The sequence below is a fragment of the Anas acuta genome, chromosome Z, assembly GCF_963932015.1.
Source record: "Anas acuta chromosome Z, bAnaAcu1.1, whole genome shotgun sequence".
Taxonomy (NCBI): Eukaryota; Metazoa; Chordata; class Aves; order Anseriformes; family Anatidae; genus Anas; species Anas acuta.
This window is the reverse complement of record NC_089017.1, coordinates 16083491-16100627: the sequence shown is the minus strand read 5'-3', so window position 1 is coordinate 16100627 and position 17137 is coordinate 16083491. Positions and strand designations below refer to the sequence as shown.

General features: G+C 36.8%; 1 protein-coding gene across 4 annotated transcripts in view; it reads left to right on the top strand.

Annotated features, from left to right (window-relative positions):
- Positions 1-15605, top strand: part of ELOVL7 (ELOVL fatty acid elongase 7) — a 33487-nt gene extending 17882 nt beyond the window's left edge. For all 4 annotated transcript variants that reach the window (XM_068667045.1, XM_068667043.1, XM_068667046.1 and 1 more), the window contains exons 2-8: positions 2490-2583; positions 5180-5370; positions 7591-7671; positions 8075-8131; positions 9828-9933; positions 12538-12674; positions 13881-15605. In XM_068667045.1, the coding sequence (XP_068523146.1) occupies positions 2520-2583; positions 5180-5370; positions 7591-7671; positions 8075-8131; positions 9828-9933; positions 12538-12674; positions 13881-14084 (840 nt within the window). In that variant the 5' untranslated portion in view covers positions 2490-2519 and the 3' untranslated portion in view covers positions 14085-15605. The remainder of the gene's footprint in view (positions 1-2489; positions 2584-5179; positions 5371-7590; positions 7672-8074; positions 8132-9827; positions 9934-12537; positions 12675-13880) is intronic.
- Positions 15606-17137: the final 1532 nt, after the last annotated feature.

Genomic DNA, 17137 nt, shown 5'->3' with positions numbered 1-17137 from the left:
CTTTGTTAAAAGTGTGCATGTGCCTATGTGTGCTCGCTGACCTCCAATGTGATTGTGTGTTTGGGGGGGGTGTTAGTAAACGCAACTGCTATGGGTCTATGGCCACAGCTATTGCTGAGGAATGTGTGGGCAATGGTTTGTCAGTTACAGTAAGTGCACTTGATCTTCATCAAAGTGAGATGGATAGAGCAAGGCGCAACTGGATTTAATAAAATAAAAAAATGAAGAAACCAAAACCTCTACAGAAATATAGCTTAGAATAACACATCAGGAGCTAGATAGATTGAACTACGTTTGCCAGTTTAAATGGAAAAGGGAGTAGAAAGGGGATTTTCATACTTCTTTTATATTAAAAAGAAGTATTTGATCACTTGAAATTGGTTGCTGCACTGTGGATTTCACTGCGCATGTGTCTGAACCACACTCATGATGTTGGAATTGTATGGTTAGTAATTCAGACCAATCAAATTAATGTATGTAGGTAGAAATTGACTGTTGTACACTTGCATATTAGAATCGGAAATACTCTGGCTTTCAGTAAGACTTTGAATGTCAATGAATGTTTAGAGCTGTCTCAGCAGCACCCTGTATCCACTGGGTATGTGGTAGAGAGACCGACTTAGCAGGAAGAGTTCAGTACAGCATAATAGAGAAATAACACTTCTGTGAAGTGAGCATTGCAGTTAGAAGATTGTGTGGAGGATTATGGGATTGTCCTCTCCTTTTTAGTGGCTGTGTGTATCTTTTTCTGTTGTTGATCATGAGGAAGTAATTCTGCATTTATGTAAAATGTTTGTTAGCCTAGTGTATTGCTTGAGTTACAATGATGTGTGTGATGGTTGCCTAGAAATCATTTGGTGAAAGATGACAGGCTTGCTGGATTAATGTTGACTTTTTGGTATCCACAAAAATAGCTTTGCAGCATCTGTAGATAGGAAGATGTAATTATGATGATACATCTTGAAAAAGATGGCTATGAAGAAATAGGAAGCTCTCCCTCTTTGTTGTACTGATGATGCTTTGTGCAGCAATTAGCATTGATGTGGTGCTGTCTAAATCAAGGTAGTATTGGGCATGCGAGGATGGTCAGCAGAAAGGCACTGACATTGAACTGGGAAGTGCTGATGCTGGAAGATGGTATTTCTGGAAGATGTGAGCTGAAGGAACATTCATTTTCTGAACAAGAAATAGTTTGAGATGTACAGGTGTATATAGCAGAAGCGCAGGCAGGAAAAGAAGTGTAGGAAAATGAGAACTGAAGAGGTAAATCATGTGAAAACTAATGAGGGCAGGCTTGTCAGTGTTGCATTTTGTGATGAAGGGTGGGATATATTGTACTTTGAGCTGTCTAAATACTATGCAATGGCAGTGAACAGATTTAGAACTAGAAATATGGGGGAAATTGTTGTGTAGGCCTGCTAAGGTGAGCATAAATGAGAAAACAGGGAGATCTGAGGAGTGAGCAGAGATGCATTGCAGTATCATGGGGTACAGAACTGGTTCCCAAAAGCTGCAGCTGGCTTATATTAAAGGAGGCTGAGATGGCTCTCTGAAAAGACTGTCCTTTTATCCAGAGGAAAGGAGCTGATTGTCAAGGTGTGTAGCCTGAACTAAGGTGACTATTGTGTGAAGATTATGTGAAGGTATTGAGAAAAATCATATGGCACAATGAAACACTGAATAGGAAAAGGAGAGGCACCATTCAAAACTTTTTTTTTTCCTTTGAAGTCTTTTCTGGGGGAAATGTGGTAAAGCAAAGGGCTGGTGAGTACTTGATGTCAAAGCAAAAATCAGTATTCATACAAGCATACTTCTTTGTTTTACATATACGGGTGGTGCTGCAGGCAAACTGGAAGTGCTGGAAATTTTTTGTGAGTTAATGGTATTACCGGTGGTACTATGATGCTTCATAATCCTGGTGTGGAAACAGTTGATTCATCAGAGTGTGATTTGCATACTAATTATAACATAGCTAATTATTGTATTTAAAACAAGTGTGCAGACATATTGGCACCTCTTCTCCCTCCCACCTACCTTAGAAATACTTCTTAGTTAGAAAATTACATTTTCAGTAGTGAATGCTGCAAAGCTGAACTTTACATTATCAGTGTGGACTTTTAAAGGAGATGACAATAAAAAGCAATTTTAGCAGCTGCTCTTTATTTATATTTTTCCCTTAACTGTAACGGTTAACCACAGCATGGTTTCTTGAGATAACGCCTTATGGCATGGAAGTACCTTGTTTGGCATGGAGAGATTACGAAATTGTATTGTTTTGCATAACAGCTCAGCTATAAATCACCATCAAGTGTAGTGTGATCTGTCCAGCTGACACTACCTGATCTGTATTTCACATATTTCTCTGTTAACCTTCTCCATTTCTTTCCATTCTGCTTATTGATTTTTTTTTTCCAAAACACTTCATTCACCTTTGTTTTATTAATTACTGAAATCCATATTTCTGTTTTGTTTTGTTTTTTCTCCTGCAGGCAACATCATAAAATCTTAATCAAGTGAAAATGGCCTTCAGCAATCTGACATCAAAGGCTGTGCTACTGTATGATGAATGGATCAAAGATGCTGGTGAGTCATTGAAGTCTAAACTTACTAACTTTCAATAAGTTTGAAAAGCAGCATGTAGTTAGTGTAGATGTACTAATATCAGCTTCAAGTAGCCGTGTCTTCCTGTACATGTTTAATAGACTTTCCAGGCTACCTACTGACATTTTAAATTATAAATAACAAATTGTTGTCTGAATTTTAAAAAAGGAAAAAAAAAACCACTCAGGTAACTTAGGGCTATAACCCCAGACTAATAAAGTGCCAACAGTGATTACTTTGTAAGAGTTTCTGGCTCACCTTGAATATATAGTTTAATTATTTTTTCTGTTCTACTGAATGTAAAGCTCTATTTTTTCATTAACTAATAATGTTGTGTTATCAGTTAATTGAGTTAGGTGTATGGTGTTGCTTTATTTTCCCCTTGCAAAGTAAAAGGAAATACAAACCCTGGTGAGTTATAGTATATTGAAATTTGCCTTCAGAGTAATTCACTCTCACAGCCCTGTTTCAGAAAAGAATTGCAGTCTCTTGGTGCACCTCATACAAGGAGGACATAGAGCATGATTTGCTTTAATGTAATGTTAAAATGTTCCTCATCATGGTAGCCACGTCATGAACAGGATTAGTTGATTCCTAGGGAAAGCTTAAGAAGCAGTTAAGGTTTGATCACTACAATGAGTAGCTTATCTTTTCCAGTATAGCTGAAAACCATTTCTCTTGTTCTGTAGAATCAGATCATGCACATGAAAAGGGAGCTTTTTGAGTACGACTCAGTGGATGAAGTGGATTAGGTTGGGTGATGGAACATTGCTGCTGCCCTGTTCATGAATTCACAATTTCAGTTGCTCATCTCTCTGCCTACCAGTGCCTGCGTTTGGTATAGCATATTGTACCATTAGTGCCCGAATATGTTTTTTCTCAGAATCAAGATGGGAAAACCAGCGGGAAGGTTTTGGTTGTATCAGTGCAAGTGGTGAATGCAAGAACGTAGTCAGTTGTAAAGAGCGGGTGCTTCTCTTGCAGTGCTATGCAGACAGATGTAATTTTTTTTTAAATCTAACGTGCAGCATTTCACAATACTTGTTGGCTCATGGGCAGCAGCATGGGGTGCATAACAGGCTGCAAAAGGCATTATAATTTGCTTTCCTCAACCTTTTTTTTTTTTTTTAAACAAACAAACAACAACAAAAAAAACCTGTAGCTGTAAACAGCACCAGAGTGCCTCAAGACATGTTGCTTGAATGCCATGGGTTGAACATCACTGACTTAAGACATTTGGCCATGATTTTAACACTTAACGAAAATTGCAGTGATGTAATTTCATGCCCAGCATCCAGCAGCAGACCATGAAAGCAGCCGTTTGCTGACTCAACAGGAAGGTTAGGGGTCTTTCAGAAACGAAACTTCCAAAAGTCAGTTTAGAAAAAAGTTTGTTCCGTTTATCCTGGTTATGGAGAAATGTTGAAGCTTTTTGAGCTGAGGCTTGGTGATGAATGACAAATCGGTGCAGTGGGATCTAGGTGAAGTTTAAGGGTAGGTCTGTCAGTCCCAGCTGTGAAGAGAGGTAACGGCAGCATGAGCAGGGGAAGGACTCTGTGCAGTAGCTGAAATCAGTATGGGATAACTGGAGAGGAACTTGCAACATATTTGCTGTTCAGAGATCTTCAATATAAAATTACGAGTTTTAAGGTACTGTGAGGGTGACATGTCAGGACTTCTTAGGAACAATCTTTGAATACCAACTGATGAGAGGATGTTTTCTCAGTCTGAATTCCCCACAGTTATTGCATCTAACACAATACTGCTTATAAGGCTTGAGGATCTTGAAAAGTGGGGCTACTGCCTGTCTGTGCCTTAAACTGTGAGACAAAATAAATGCTTTTCCAGGATAATGAAGTCTCACTAGGACACGCAGGCTCTGTGACCTGCTTGTGCATTGCTTTCCTACCTGTGCCTTCTGAGCCACAGCAGTGTACGAAGACGCAGGCTTTTCATGGAGGAGGGGTCTGGACTGAAAATTGCATTTCCTGTGATTCTATGTTGAAGAACTAATGAGTTCTGAGGAGCAGCTGAAGGAATTGGGGTTGTTTAGTCTGGAGATGAGGAGCCTGAGGGCAGACCTCATTGCTGTGTACAACTACCTGAAGGGAGGTTGTAGTGAGGTGGGTGTCAACCTCTTTTCTCGGGTGACAGGATGTGAGGACATGGCCTCAAGTTGTGCCAACAGAGGTTTAGGTACTTTATGGTAAAACCATAAAGAATTTCTTTATGGTGAGGGTGATTAGGCATTGCAACACACTGCCCAGAGAAGAGGTGGGGTCAATATCCCTGTGGATGTGTTGCTCAGGGGCATAGTTTAGTGATTAGACTCAGTAGGTCAGGTCGATGGATGGACTTGGTCATCTTCTAGGTCTTTTCAAACCTAGATGATGCAGGAAGAAGTAATCTGACAGGTGCTAAATGTTGTTATCCAGTCAGCACAGATTTGAGGTAAATGTTCTCTTGATCAGTGAAAACAAAACCCAAACTGTTAGGAATTAAGTACTTTTCAGTGGCGTCTTTAGGATTTAATGAGTACTCAAAAGATCTGATTTTTTTTTTCCTTCCCTTTCTCTAGATCCAAGACTGGAAGGCTGGCCACTCATGTCTTCGCCTTTTCCAACAACATTTATCATTGGAACCTACATCTATTTTGTAACTTCTCTGGGACCCAAACTCATGGAAAACAAAAAACCTTTTGAACTCAGGCAGATAATGGCATTTTATAACTTTAGTGTGGTAATCCTCTCTTTGTACATGACTTACGAAGTAAGTATTACTTTTATAGGCAGCACACACATATTTTGTCTCTAAAATCCCTCATAAATTTTATTAAATTTACTAATGCATTTTCTACTTTTCAATTCTCAGAACTGTTATTCTGATTGTTGTAATATATATTTCTGTGATCAGTATGACAAAATTGAGCTGATACTTGATAAAAAGGAGTAAGTCATACTTAGAAAGAAAGATGGTAAAATACTTAATGTGCCATTATATATAATGCACAAAATTAAAGATTTTTAGCTTATTTAATTTCGCTGGGTTGTAGCAGGTAAAGTAGACTATATGTTTTTCTTAGTCTGTTGTAATTGTTTTTACACTACTACTTCATAGTCAGCTCTGATGTTTCAAACACTGTATGTTTACTAAATAATAATCTTCAGTTAGGTCAGCCTTATAAATTGCAAATATTAATGATATCTACTTAGGGGACCTTCATCCTCTAAAAAAAAAAATTAAAGTGAACAATTTCAGCCTGTTTTTTCAGAAACAGGAAGTATTTTTTTTCTCTGAGAGAATGTTGAGATTTTGCTCTAGTCCGTAGCAAGTGTTGAAGCAAATGTTAGACTTTTAAAACAGTAAAGCCTGGCATTGTGTAGGATTATGGGTTGATAGAGCTAAAAATCCATAAGAATGAATGGCATAGACCATGTAGAAGCTTTAGAACCAGTTTTTAAACCTTAAGATACATGATGCCTGCTTCAGTGGAAAATATATTTATATAACAATAGTATTATGTGCATGATAGCTGTCTACATTTGCCTGGTTAAATATCCCTATGCCAGTACTGATGCTTTTCATATTGAGTCTGGTTATGTGGTTATGTTTGGTAAATTGGTAATGTTGCAATATAATCCTGTAAAATTGGCAATGTTTTTGTTAGCTCAAATTGCATAAATTTCATCATGAGTTACAGTGAACTGCTTGACATTTCTTTTAACAGCACTTAAATGACAGTGCAGCAGCAGCTACTTCATGTAATAGCTGTGCCGAATGTTCTAAGTGTTGGGACAAAATGCTTACATTTTGTTCCTTTTTTTTAAATTCACCAAACACATCTGTTTGTAATTTGGTGATAAGCTTGGTTTGATTATAAGCCCTAAGAAACTTAAATTAAATTAAACTTGTAGCAGTGTCTGATACTAACACAGTACTCAATTAATCTGCTGTCAAGACTTCTATTTTAAAATTTCATGAAAGGGTGCATAGATGCTGTATAACAGGGAGACAATAGCAGAGATTCAGACTCTCAGCAAAAAGCTTTCCATCTTTGGATCCAAGCCATTTTGTGGGTGTTCTAGTGTTAAGATATCTTGATGGCGTTATAACCTTGTTTTATTTAAGCAACTGATTCTTTAAGAAGTTAAAACATTTAACATGTCATAGACTAAAAACCTTCATCTGTTACGAGCTGAACCTCATATCATGCATGAGTGGGTTATGATCAATTGATGACAAGGGTTTTCTTTTCTTTAACTGATATAAGACACAGTTGTCCTAATGGCTGGTAGGAGAATGAGCCAAGTGCAATATTAACAATGTTGCTCTTGTCTTGATTTCTAATATAGTCCAAGAGAAAAGATCAAATGATCAAGAGAAATTATTAAATGATGATACATATAGTCCTGCACTGTACATATGCTCTTGATTGTAAAAACAGTAGTTTCTCATCCATCGTATTAGTGAAAGACTCATTGAATCATGCCGTTCAACTAAGCAAGATTTTAGGGACTAGGATACTAAAAATATAGTGCATATTGATTTGTTCTTTGTCTTTAAAGTATTAAGTTCTACTTCTATGTTGTTGTGATGGTTTTCTTGAGTACTAAGATATTTGACTGTGATAACTTTCAAAAATTTCTAAAAGGTTTACTTGTTTTTGTGTTCTTATTTACACAACAAGTTGCTTAGCCAGCATGTCTGTTGAGATGCAGCTGTTTCTCCTCTTCATTTACTAATGCTGACATAATGGGTGTAGAAAGAAGCTTCTTGTCCATAGGTGTGGTCATGGAATTATAAATTAATCAATCTGTAGCAGCAAATGATCTTGTGGTAGCTAGTCAACACAGAGGCTGATGATTGACAAAGTTGCTGATCCAACAAGTTTATAATGTTGTTTTCCCCTCATGCTTAGTGATTGCAGTAATAATCTGAATTTAATGAATTTTTCATAAGATACAAAGTAATCCTTTTTCTTTGCTCTAGTTTCTTATGTCAGGTTGGGCCACTGGGTACTCATTCCGCTGTGATATTGTTGACTACTCGAGGTCACCTACAGCTCTAAGAGTAAGTTGCCAAATGCATGGTCAAATTGTTATGCTAAACTGACTTTATTTTTGGAAATGCTTTTTGAACAACCAAATGTATTGCTGTTGAGTGGAATGCTCTAAAGGAAAATACCCTACTGTAAAATATAAAGCATTAATGTACTTAGAGTTTAACTGTAGGGGTTCACTGTTTGCCAAAGAAGGCAACCTATTTGTTGGCTTGTTCCTTTTTGTTTTAAAATTCTCTATCGATTAAAGAATTTTTAATTATTTTTTTAAGGAAAAAGAAAGCAACACCAAACAACCTACACATCACCAAGACACCACTTCTCTCTCTATTTTCATTTTATACTCTTACTTTTCCTGCAGCTTCTTAAATTTGACTATTAGGATTTAACAATTTCTGTTTTTCAATCTTGCAGATGGTACGAACTTGTTGGCTGTACTACTTTTCCAAATTCATTGAACTATTAGACACCGTAAGTATTTGTAGCCTAATAAACAATGTAGTGATGTTTTCCTTTCACAGTAGAAGAACCACTGCTGTTGAGGGCTGAGAGCATAAATTGCTTTTTCATTATTCCTCCAACCTTCACTGTTAGAATACCAGCAGGTTGTTTACCCTTACTATCTTATTCTCCCATTGCACTGTCACTCCTTATTTATCAGGGAAAATATTAGAGAATATATCTTAAAAAAAAAAAAAAAGGAAGCCTTGATAACTTGGCTATTTATAAGCCAAATACACTAACCTGTTGTGCTGCAGCAATGCTTGTCTCAACGTGTCAAGTTAAAAAAAAAAAAATCAGTGTTGATTGCATTGAAGCTTTTTTCCATGTCATCTTCAGATTTTCTTTCTTTTTTTTTTTTTGGAATATTTGTATCAACCGAATTGAATACAGCATAATTTGTCATAACTACCTGCTCTAAACTCCTGTGAATACCTTGCTGGCCGTGACCATAGATTTGTTTGGTACTTGGCCTGCACTCTGAGCAGTTTCAAAGGAAATCTGAGCTGCAGTGCATTAAAGCAGAATGTAGACCTTGCTCACCACCACTAGCCATCTGCCTTCCCCTCTTCCTGAAGCTGGCACCTACTAGGGATGGTGGAGCTGTTCTCAAACAGGCTTCTGGATGTTGGAGTCAGCTGTGATTTCGTTTATCTTACTGTGTCGGGCACAATAGCAGTGATTCAGGAGCTGACTCATGAGCAGCTGGGATGTTCTATACCCCGCAAGAGAAGTTAGCCATCTAACTTTCATCTACAAACAGTCATGATTCAACATCTTACTGACTGGGCCAAATGGAATGGTAATGTAAGTGCCAGGAATGCTAAAACTGGAAAAGCCTGACTGGCTTAGTCCTCTGTACTACCCTCTTGTTAGACTGCCCATTTTTAATTAGCCCTGGGCTTGAAATTTTTGTTTATTATTATTTATTTGAATCTATCCAATCAGGTTCCTGTTTCTCAGCAGCTTTTTGGTATTATTGCAGAAGTTATTTATTGACTGCATTTAAGTAATCTGTTTCCAAATGTTTTCCATAGCATGCCAGACTTCTCTTCTGTATTACTTTCTTTGCCATCTGATACCACCCTTCTCGTGACCTGACTTCTTATACAATTTTCTTGCTCTGTCTTCCCTTAACATTTCTCACAATATTTGTATTTTTAAGTGTGGCCTGTCAATATTAATTAAGAACAGTTACATTTATACTTCCCGATGTTGTCTTTTTCCAAGGGTAGCTAAGTCAGTAGTAATAATAAAGGCTACTTCTCTAAATTAATATTTACTCCTGTCTGTATCTCGTTAGTCCTTCAGTTAGTTTTCTCAAATGTCTTTCCTTTAGTAGTAGTTCAGCAGACTTAAAATCTGATGCTTCTAAATACTTCTCAGCCCAAGCAAGTCCATTTTACTTTGTCCATTGCACTCATTGCTCAGCTGTGGGCAGTTGCTTTTGAAGCTTGCTTTGGCTTCACTCCACAGGTGGGTTTTAATACTGGTTTAATTTTTTCTCAAAAATTAGTCAGATGTTTCCCATCTTCTCCCTAAACTGCAGCTGTGAAGAATTTTTAAGTGTATAGTAGTGAGTAACCAGCACAGATGCATACAGTTTTCTTTTAGTATGTTGGGCTTGAGTATTCTATAACATTCTGTTTGTTAAAATCTGTTTCAGATATTTTTTGTGCTACGTAAGAAAAACAGCCAAGTTACATTCCTGCATGTCTTTCATCATTCCATCATGCCATGGACCTGGTGGTTTGGAGTCAAATTTGCTGCAGGTAGTGAAGAGACAGTTCAACTTTTACATATCGTCTGGTACCAAAAACATGCTAGACAAATATATGAAGAACAGATTAAAAATTCCTGCAAACACCAACATTTTTAAATTTGGATGTATTCAGAAGTTTTTGTAACATCTGAAATCACCATACAAGACAACTATCTAAATGGGTGGGGGTTACTCATTTTTCTTAGACATCATTTTGTGCAGAGTTGAGGGAACAAGGTGTGCAGGAGAAAACCATGAACAAAGCAATATTACATGAAAAAAATGTGATTGAAAAATTAAAAGTGGTATAAGGTAGATACTCTGAAACTTCTTCCTTCAAACACTTTTCCTTCAAACCATAAGAATTGAATTGGAGGGGAGGACTACATTCTCATCATTTTTTTTTTTTACTATCCTTAAAGTGCTGTTTCAGCAGTCATTTTTATTGTCTTTAAGCCACAGAACAAGTGGGGATTACTTACATCTAATACTTTAGTTTTCAGAAAACCACAGACATGTTTTTTTTTGACCTTATTTATTATAGAAAGTTAGGCTCTACCTGTATTTGAATTGTGTTGAAGTAAGAGCTTCTGTCCACTCCAGAATAGCTTCACTTTTCTCCTTTCCTGCTCTATGTGCATGCATCTTTCTATGCTATAGAATTAGTGTACAACACTAATAAATAGAGCATGCCATGAGAATAGCCTGGTAAGCACATGGTAGTTACATCTGATCTGTTAGTTCTTTTTTATGAATCTGAAAATAAGCCCTAAAAACAGACCAGGATATCTGTAGATTGTGTCTTTTGAACAAGTCCAGTGTGCAGATTTTGCTACTGTATGAAAGGCTATACTTCTGCTGCTTTTGTTGAGTTCCTGTTATTAGGAAGCTTGATCGTGTCTTTCTCAAATGTTGATGAAAAAATGGTATTTTAAGTTAATGAGGAAACTGTAAATAGATTTTTCAGCATGCAGTTCAGTTTGTTTACAGATCTGCAAAGAATCCCAGCAACTAGCACTCTCTCCTCTTCAACCTTGAAAAGTTTCCACTTATAGGTGATTAACTTCCTGCCTTTTATCTGGACATTGGATCAGTATACTAGACACAGGTTTCTGATTTTGCATCAGATTCAAATTTCCCATGTGATAATCTGACATATATTTCAACAAATTATGCAAGGTCTGTTTTATCCTCTGCTCATAATAGTCATACTCAACCTTGAAGAGTTGTATTTATTCTTGCAGCTCTTTTGCTTATCTTTATACTGATCTTTCCAAATATTGTTCTATTTGACAACTTTTTTTTTTCCCCAAGAATTTCAATCCTGCTGATGATTATCTTGTATTCAGTTTCATCACTGCTTGTACTTCCTTCTAAATAGTGGCACTACGGTCTCTACTGACCAAGCTTTGGAACCTGTGTTTAAAAAAAAAAAGAAAAGGGGTTGTGAAAGGAGATACTGATTTTTCTTCTGATAAATAGAGAACTGTAAGATGTTGTTTACATGTGGTGTTGCTTTTTGGAGCATATTCTTGTACTATTGCTTCTCTCTCTCTCTGCTTTAACTATTTATTTTTTTTTTTGAATATTCACTGTGCAGGCCAAAAAAAGTATGTACTTTTTGGACTGTGAGAACATGAATTATTTTCAAAAATACAAATAACTAAGTTTCAAAGAAAGTTTGCAATCACAGCTGGAAGAGTTATGATCTATCAAGCTGGAAGACTAGTGTGAGCTACTAGAATCACAAAATAAGCTTTATTTTTAACTGAAGTGATTCTTAATGGCAAATTGGCTTTTGTATAAGAAATATTTCTCACTAAGTGTCTGCTTTTCATAACATTTTGTTTTCTTCCTGAAGCTCAATATTTTCATGTTCATATTTATCTTAAAAATACTTTATCAGCCACCCCTTGTATCATTTTAACCTATAATTTATTATGTTCTTTAAAACAAAATTACCTTGAGCAGCATCATCTAACTCTCTTGTTGATCAGTGAAAAAAAATTCCTCACTTGCTTTGTTTAATATCTTACTAGTTTCAGTCATGAGTTTGCCCCAAGGTGGGTTATTAGTTGGCCTTAAATTTCCTTTCCACTGTATGTGTGCTTTTGAGATGGAATGTGGATTTGTGAGACCTTCGCTTACATCATGATTCCAGAAACTTACTGTCTGAAACTGATTCATTCCCTGGAAATCTCTGTTGGGGAATTACTTATCCTCTAAAACTTTGCAAAGTTCATCATGTAGCTCAGAAAGTAGGTGTAAAACAGGAGGAATGCTGCTTCCACAAAATTCTTTCTGCTTCCTTCATGTGTATATGTCATGTGTATATGTCACTTTGAGAAGTCACAGTGATTTTTTTTTTTAAAGATCATTAGCTCAGATCAATACTGCTGTTTTGGAATAGCTTAGATAAACCTGTGTAATAAGATCCTTCAGAATTGGTGTCAACCCAATTCTGGTTAAATACTTTGGTTAATTTAAGTCTATATTTGTTGTGGTCTTTGTTTGTTTTCCTCAATCAAAACAAACTACCAGGACCTGAGGTGGCTTTTAAATGACCTAAATAAACCTGATGCAATAATACTACTTTATTATATTCCTTCTACAGGTGGTTTAGGGACGTTTCATGCTTTGTTGAACTGCATTGTACACGTTGTCATGTACACTTACTACGGCATCTGTTCTCTGGGACCAGCCTATCATAAATACTTGTGGTGGAAAAAATACATGACAACTATACAACTTGTGAGTAATTTTCTCTTTGACTTGAACATCTCCCAAAGCTGATTGTGCCTAATGCGGACAGTGCAATAAATTTGTATTCTTTAATGTTGATCTGTACGGTCAGTACAGTTGGTACAGTTTTTACTCATGTTTTAAATTAGTAAAACAAAAGTCATGAGCCCCAGTTGAGTTATTTACTTAAATCTGCTGACTTCAACATTCACCATAAAATCATAGACACAAGCTTTTCAGTTAAATGTATTCACTGAATACTATATGCAAAACTCATCTGCTGTAAAAAAAATAATTAGAATATAAATTTACACCAAGAAAACATAACTAATGTACAGAGTCTACATGTAAATAGTAATGACTGCATGGAAAAATAAGTATTTCCTAATGTCATGTCCCTTCTTTCATAGAAATTATGTGTAGAGAATTTACATTAAGTGTTTTATTAGCATTAGATCACTCTGAAGTGGTTATTGCTATGGGTGCTTTTTCACACCCAGCTTCTTTAATAGAAATTTAGAAAACGCATCTTCTGGCTACACAATCAGTTTGGCCTGTTCACAGAGGAGCAAAAGAAGCAGGGAGAAGCAGCCATGGCTGTAACTGCTTGCACCAGGTCTGGTCTTTGTTTACGTAACCCTGTGTAACTAGGAATGACTTAGCTTGAATATTTATAAGTTTAGAGGCTTTTTGTCTTGGCGGTATTACCTGTGGATTATTAACTTAATGTACATGTTGAATTTCTTTAAATCCTCCCTTAAATTGCTTTTTTGGCACCTGCAGACCTCTGTGTTACATGAATTTCCCCTCACCTCTGACCTGTATACTATCATGTTCACAGATCCTGATGTGTATTTTTTTCTGGCCTTTTTTTTTTTTTTTTCAGAGCAATATCTCATTTGTCACTGGTCAAACGAGTCAAATTACTTATTTCTTTACTGAACTGGCAGACTCCCTTTCTTCTAGTACAGGTTCCTCATTGCTGCTTGTAATTCGTATTGTCCTTGGACAATACGTCTTTCTTTACTCTGTGGAAGTGCTTTTCAATGCAGTAACAATTTGGGAGAGGGTCAATAATGGTGACCCTATCTGTAGCTGAGAAAGCCCCTGCCCCCAACTTTTTATGAATGCAAGTTCTGCTAAATCTTTTTAAATGTCTGTAGGAAGTTTGTCTTTCTTTTAAAATGAATATTTTTCCTTACCTTTTTCTTGCAGGTCCAGTTCATTATGATTACAGTCCATATAGGGCAAATCTACATCATGGATGATTGTCCGTACCAGTATCCGATTTTCATGTTTATTATTTGGCTATATGGTTCTATGTTTTTAGTCTTGTTTCTGCACTTCTGGTACCATGCTTACACAAAGGGACAACGACTACCAAAGACGACAAGAAATGGCACCAGCAAAGATCAGTGAAACCAACTCTTGTCTACAAGAAAGAAGAAAAAATGTATACATCAGAGTGAAAACTTGAGCTACTTGACAATCAAGACATTTAGGTGCACACACTACACTGTGTATATTTTGTATGTTTTCTTCCAAAGCAGAACTTGTATTTTTACCATAAGTTATTTGGGTTTCTGAATTTGGGGGGTGGGGTAGAACAGCATGTATCTCTGAATTAAAAAAAAAAAGTGTTTTCAACAACTTGCTTATGTCTTTCCTGCAAGAAATGAATGGATAGATGATCTCTATCTAGAAGATGCAGGAAAATAAAGATACTTATTGAGAAAATTAGTGTGTATGACAAGTACAAAGTACTTTGAACATTGAGGGGGGAAAAAAAAGACCTTAATTGTTATAAGTTGTTGAGAATGTCAGCTACAATTTATTAAAAGAATGAATCTTCAATAAATACTGTATTTGAATATAAAGCTTATTAATATAACTAATACATATAAGCATTATGCATTTAAAAACAATATTACTTTAAAGAAAGGAATGTACGTTAATCTGTCAAAGTATGGCATTTAATTTGAAGATAAATTTTTATGCCTACCCTCTTTGATTGAGATAACTTAATTCATTTATGTAGGAAACTTGTATTCATTTAAAAGTTATCCTAAATGCAGGAAGCCTACTAATTTGAGGGTTAACCAAACTGTCTTGTAGTATAATGATCAAAACAGCCTAGTGATTTGTTCACCAAAGTGTTATAGTAATCTTAATCTATCAGTATATTTTCAGATATGTAGGATAGACTGCTTTGTGGGGATAAATATGTAATTCAGCAGTCAAAATTTTAGTCCTTATATATCTTTTAAAGAAACATCTTTGATTGAAGTCTAAATGTTAGCTACCATGACTGTACTGTGATCTGTTTTCTTCCATTTCCAGTACCTACTGAAATACATGCCTCGAAAGACTTTCTGCGTTTTTCTTATTGTTTATTATTATTATTATTATTTGTTTTCAACAACTCAAGTTTAAAGTAAAGATTTCTCTGTTAAGTAGCACTGGTTACCTTGCCTCTGTTCTGTCAAATGAGGAAAAAAAAAATGTACAAGACATTCTCTGAACTCCTGAGACTGGGGCTGGCAGAGGTGGTAGGGCACGTGTGGAGTCCGTATCAGATTGATCAGTGTGTTTTTTTGGAAACATGGCTCATTGTTAAGGGCACACACGCAGAGAAATTAAAGAGCCTAGCTGTTTGCACATAAACTCATACAATACAAATGCAGCTTATTAAGTTTATGCATCAGACTTGTAACTCAGGAGGTAAAGGTGTTTAAATTAACATGTTACCTTTAAATATATTGTTTTCTATTATGTTCACTACTAACAGAGAAGAAGCTTGTTGTTTTTGCTTTGTGCTTGACCTGATCTACAGGATTTTCAAATATCCAAAATGTTGGTGCAGGTTTCAATTGCTTCCCTGTTGTGAAACTCCAAGAAAATAAGTTGTTACCTCAATAAATTTATAGGTATAGAAACGTTTATTGTGTACTGTTAATGCTAAAAGAATTTAAACTTTATCATGGATATGTGTTGCAAATAATTCTTACGAAATTACATACAAGTCATCTTTATAAAACAAATAAAAAATAATTTATATTTTATCTTTCCACCATTTAATCCACACAGCTATCAACTCTCATGGCTGATTGAAATCAGATTATCATGACTTTTGCGTGTTTTAGGTGCTTAATCATGGAATCCTCAGCTCTGTGTTTTAGCTCCCTGAGGGAGTGACAGAGGTACTTTAGCACAGAATGCAGAACAGCCAGGGTGCTGACTGAGGGCCACAACCATTTTCGGTGGGAAATCCGATCACTGACTCCAATCCTCCAACCTGTGTGCACACCCTTAACTTCCAAAGGAGGGGGGTCGTTTCTTGTCAATAGGGGTCTAGTGCTGGTTGTTTTTTTTTTTCCAAGCAGTGGAAAAGGGTTTGTCTCTTTTTTTAAAGCCTGAGTGGTGCCTATTTTTTTTTTTTTTTTTTTTTTTCCTTAAAACTAGGTACTGATGAAGAGAGACTACGCTGTAGGCTTGCAGGAAACCTATTGCTGGTGTGGAAGTCCTAGTTTTGGCCCACCATTTTGTAGTTATTCCACCCACTGCAGCAATAGAAAATGCAGAGGTCAGAACCACTTGGAAGTCTTACCAGAAGTAAGAGAAATTGAGTATGCAGCTGCATTCTAAAAGGAATGCATCCTACTGCTGTGAGGGGCCAGACAGTAGTTTGTTGGTCTAGGACCTAGATCAGCACCTACTTCTTCAAACTCACTGAAGCTTAAGTAGGGTCTGAGAATACACATGGACAAAACTGAGCTGCTCAGGCCTCCTGTAAGGAGCCAGGAAAAACCTCCAAATCCAGCATTTGTGCAGCAGCCAACTGCTTCCACAATTTGAGATTATGTTTTAATAAGCAGGAGCAGAAACTGGAGATGCTGATCAGTCTGCGGGCTGTCAGTAACTACCACTTCGGAATCCTGCTTATGTTTCTTGCACAAAGAAACATACGTCTGTGCGTTATGAAGCATTTGAAGGAAGATAATGTGTTCTTCCAGTGTGCTGTATGGGTGTATGGCAAGAGGCTGCATATAGTAGCTACCCTAGTGGCTTCAACACAAAAGGTTTGTGTTGTAGCTTGTGAGAATCATGCAGTTACATTTTTTTTTGTACTTAAAAATTGTGTTACACACCTGGGTGACAGTGGGAAGTGGAGTGCCTCATTCAGTTAAACCACGAAGTGTACAGTGAACATGGAGAATGAGGGGAAGTGTGTTGGGATGCTGTGTTCCTTAGGTTTGGTGCAGGAGGAACGCTCATCGTACCAGCTACTCCTGAGAAACCAAGCGCTGAAATTACCACTTTTTTTCTGTGACTTAGTGAAAGCGCTGCGGTACGTTATTACCCAGGCGCTAATCACACAGCGCGGTTTGCGCGGTTGCCAAGCCAACGCCTGGTCCCCCTGTCCTCAACCCTTGGCTGCTCAGCCACAGCAAGGAAAACCAGCGGCTAATGCC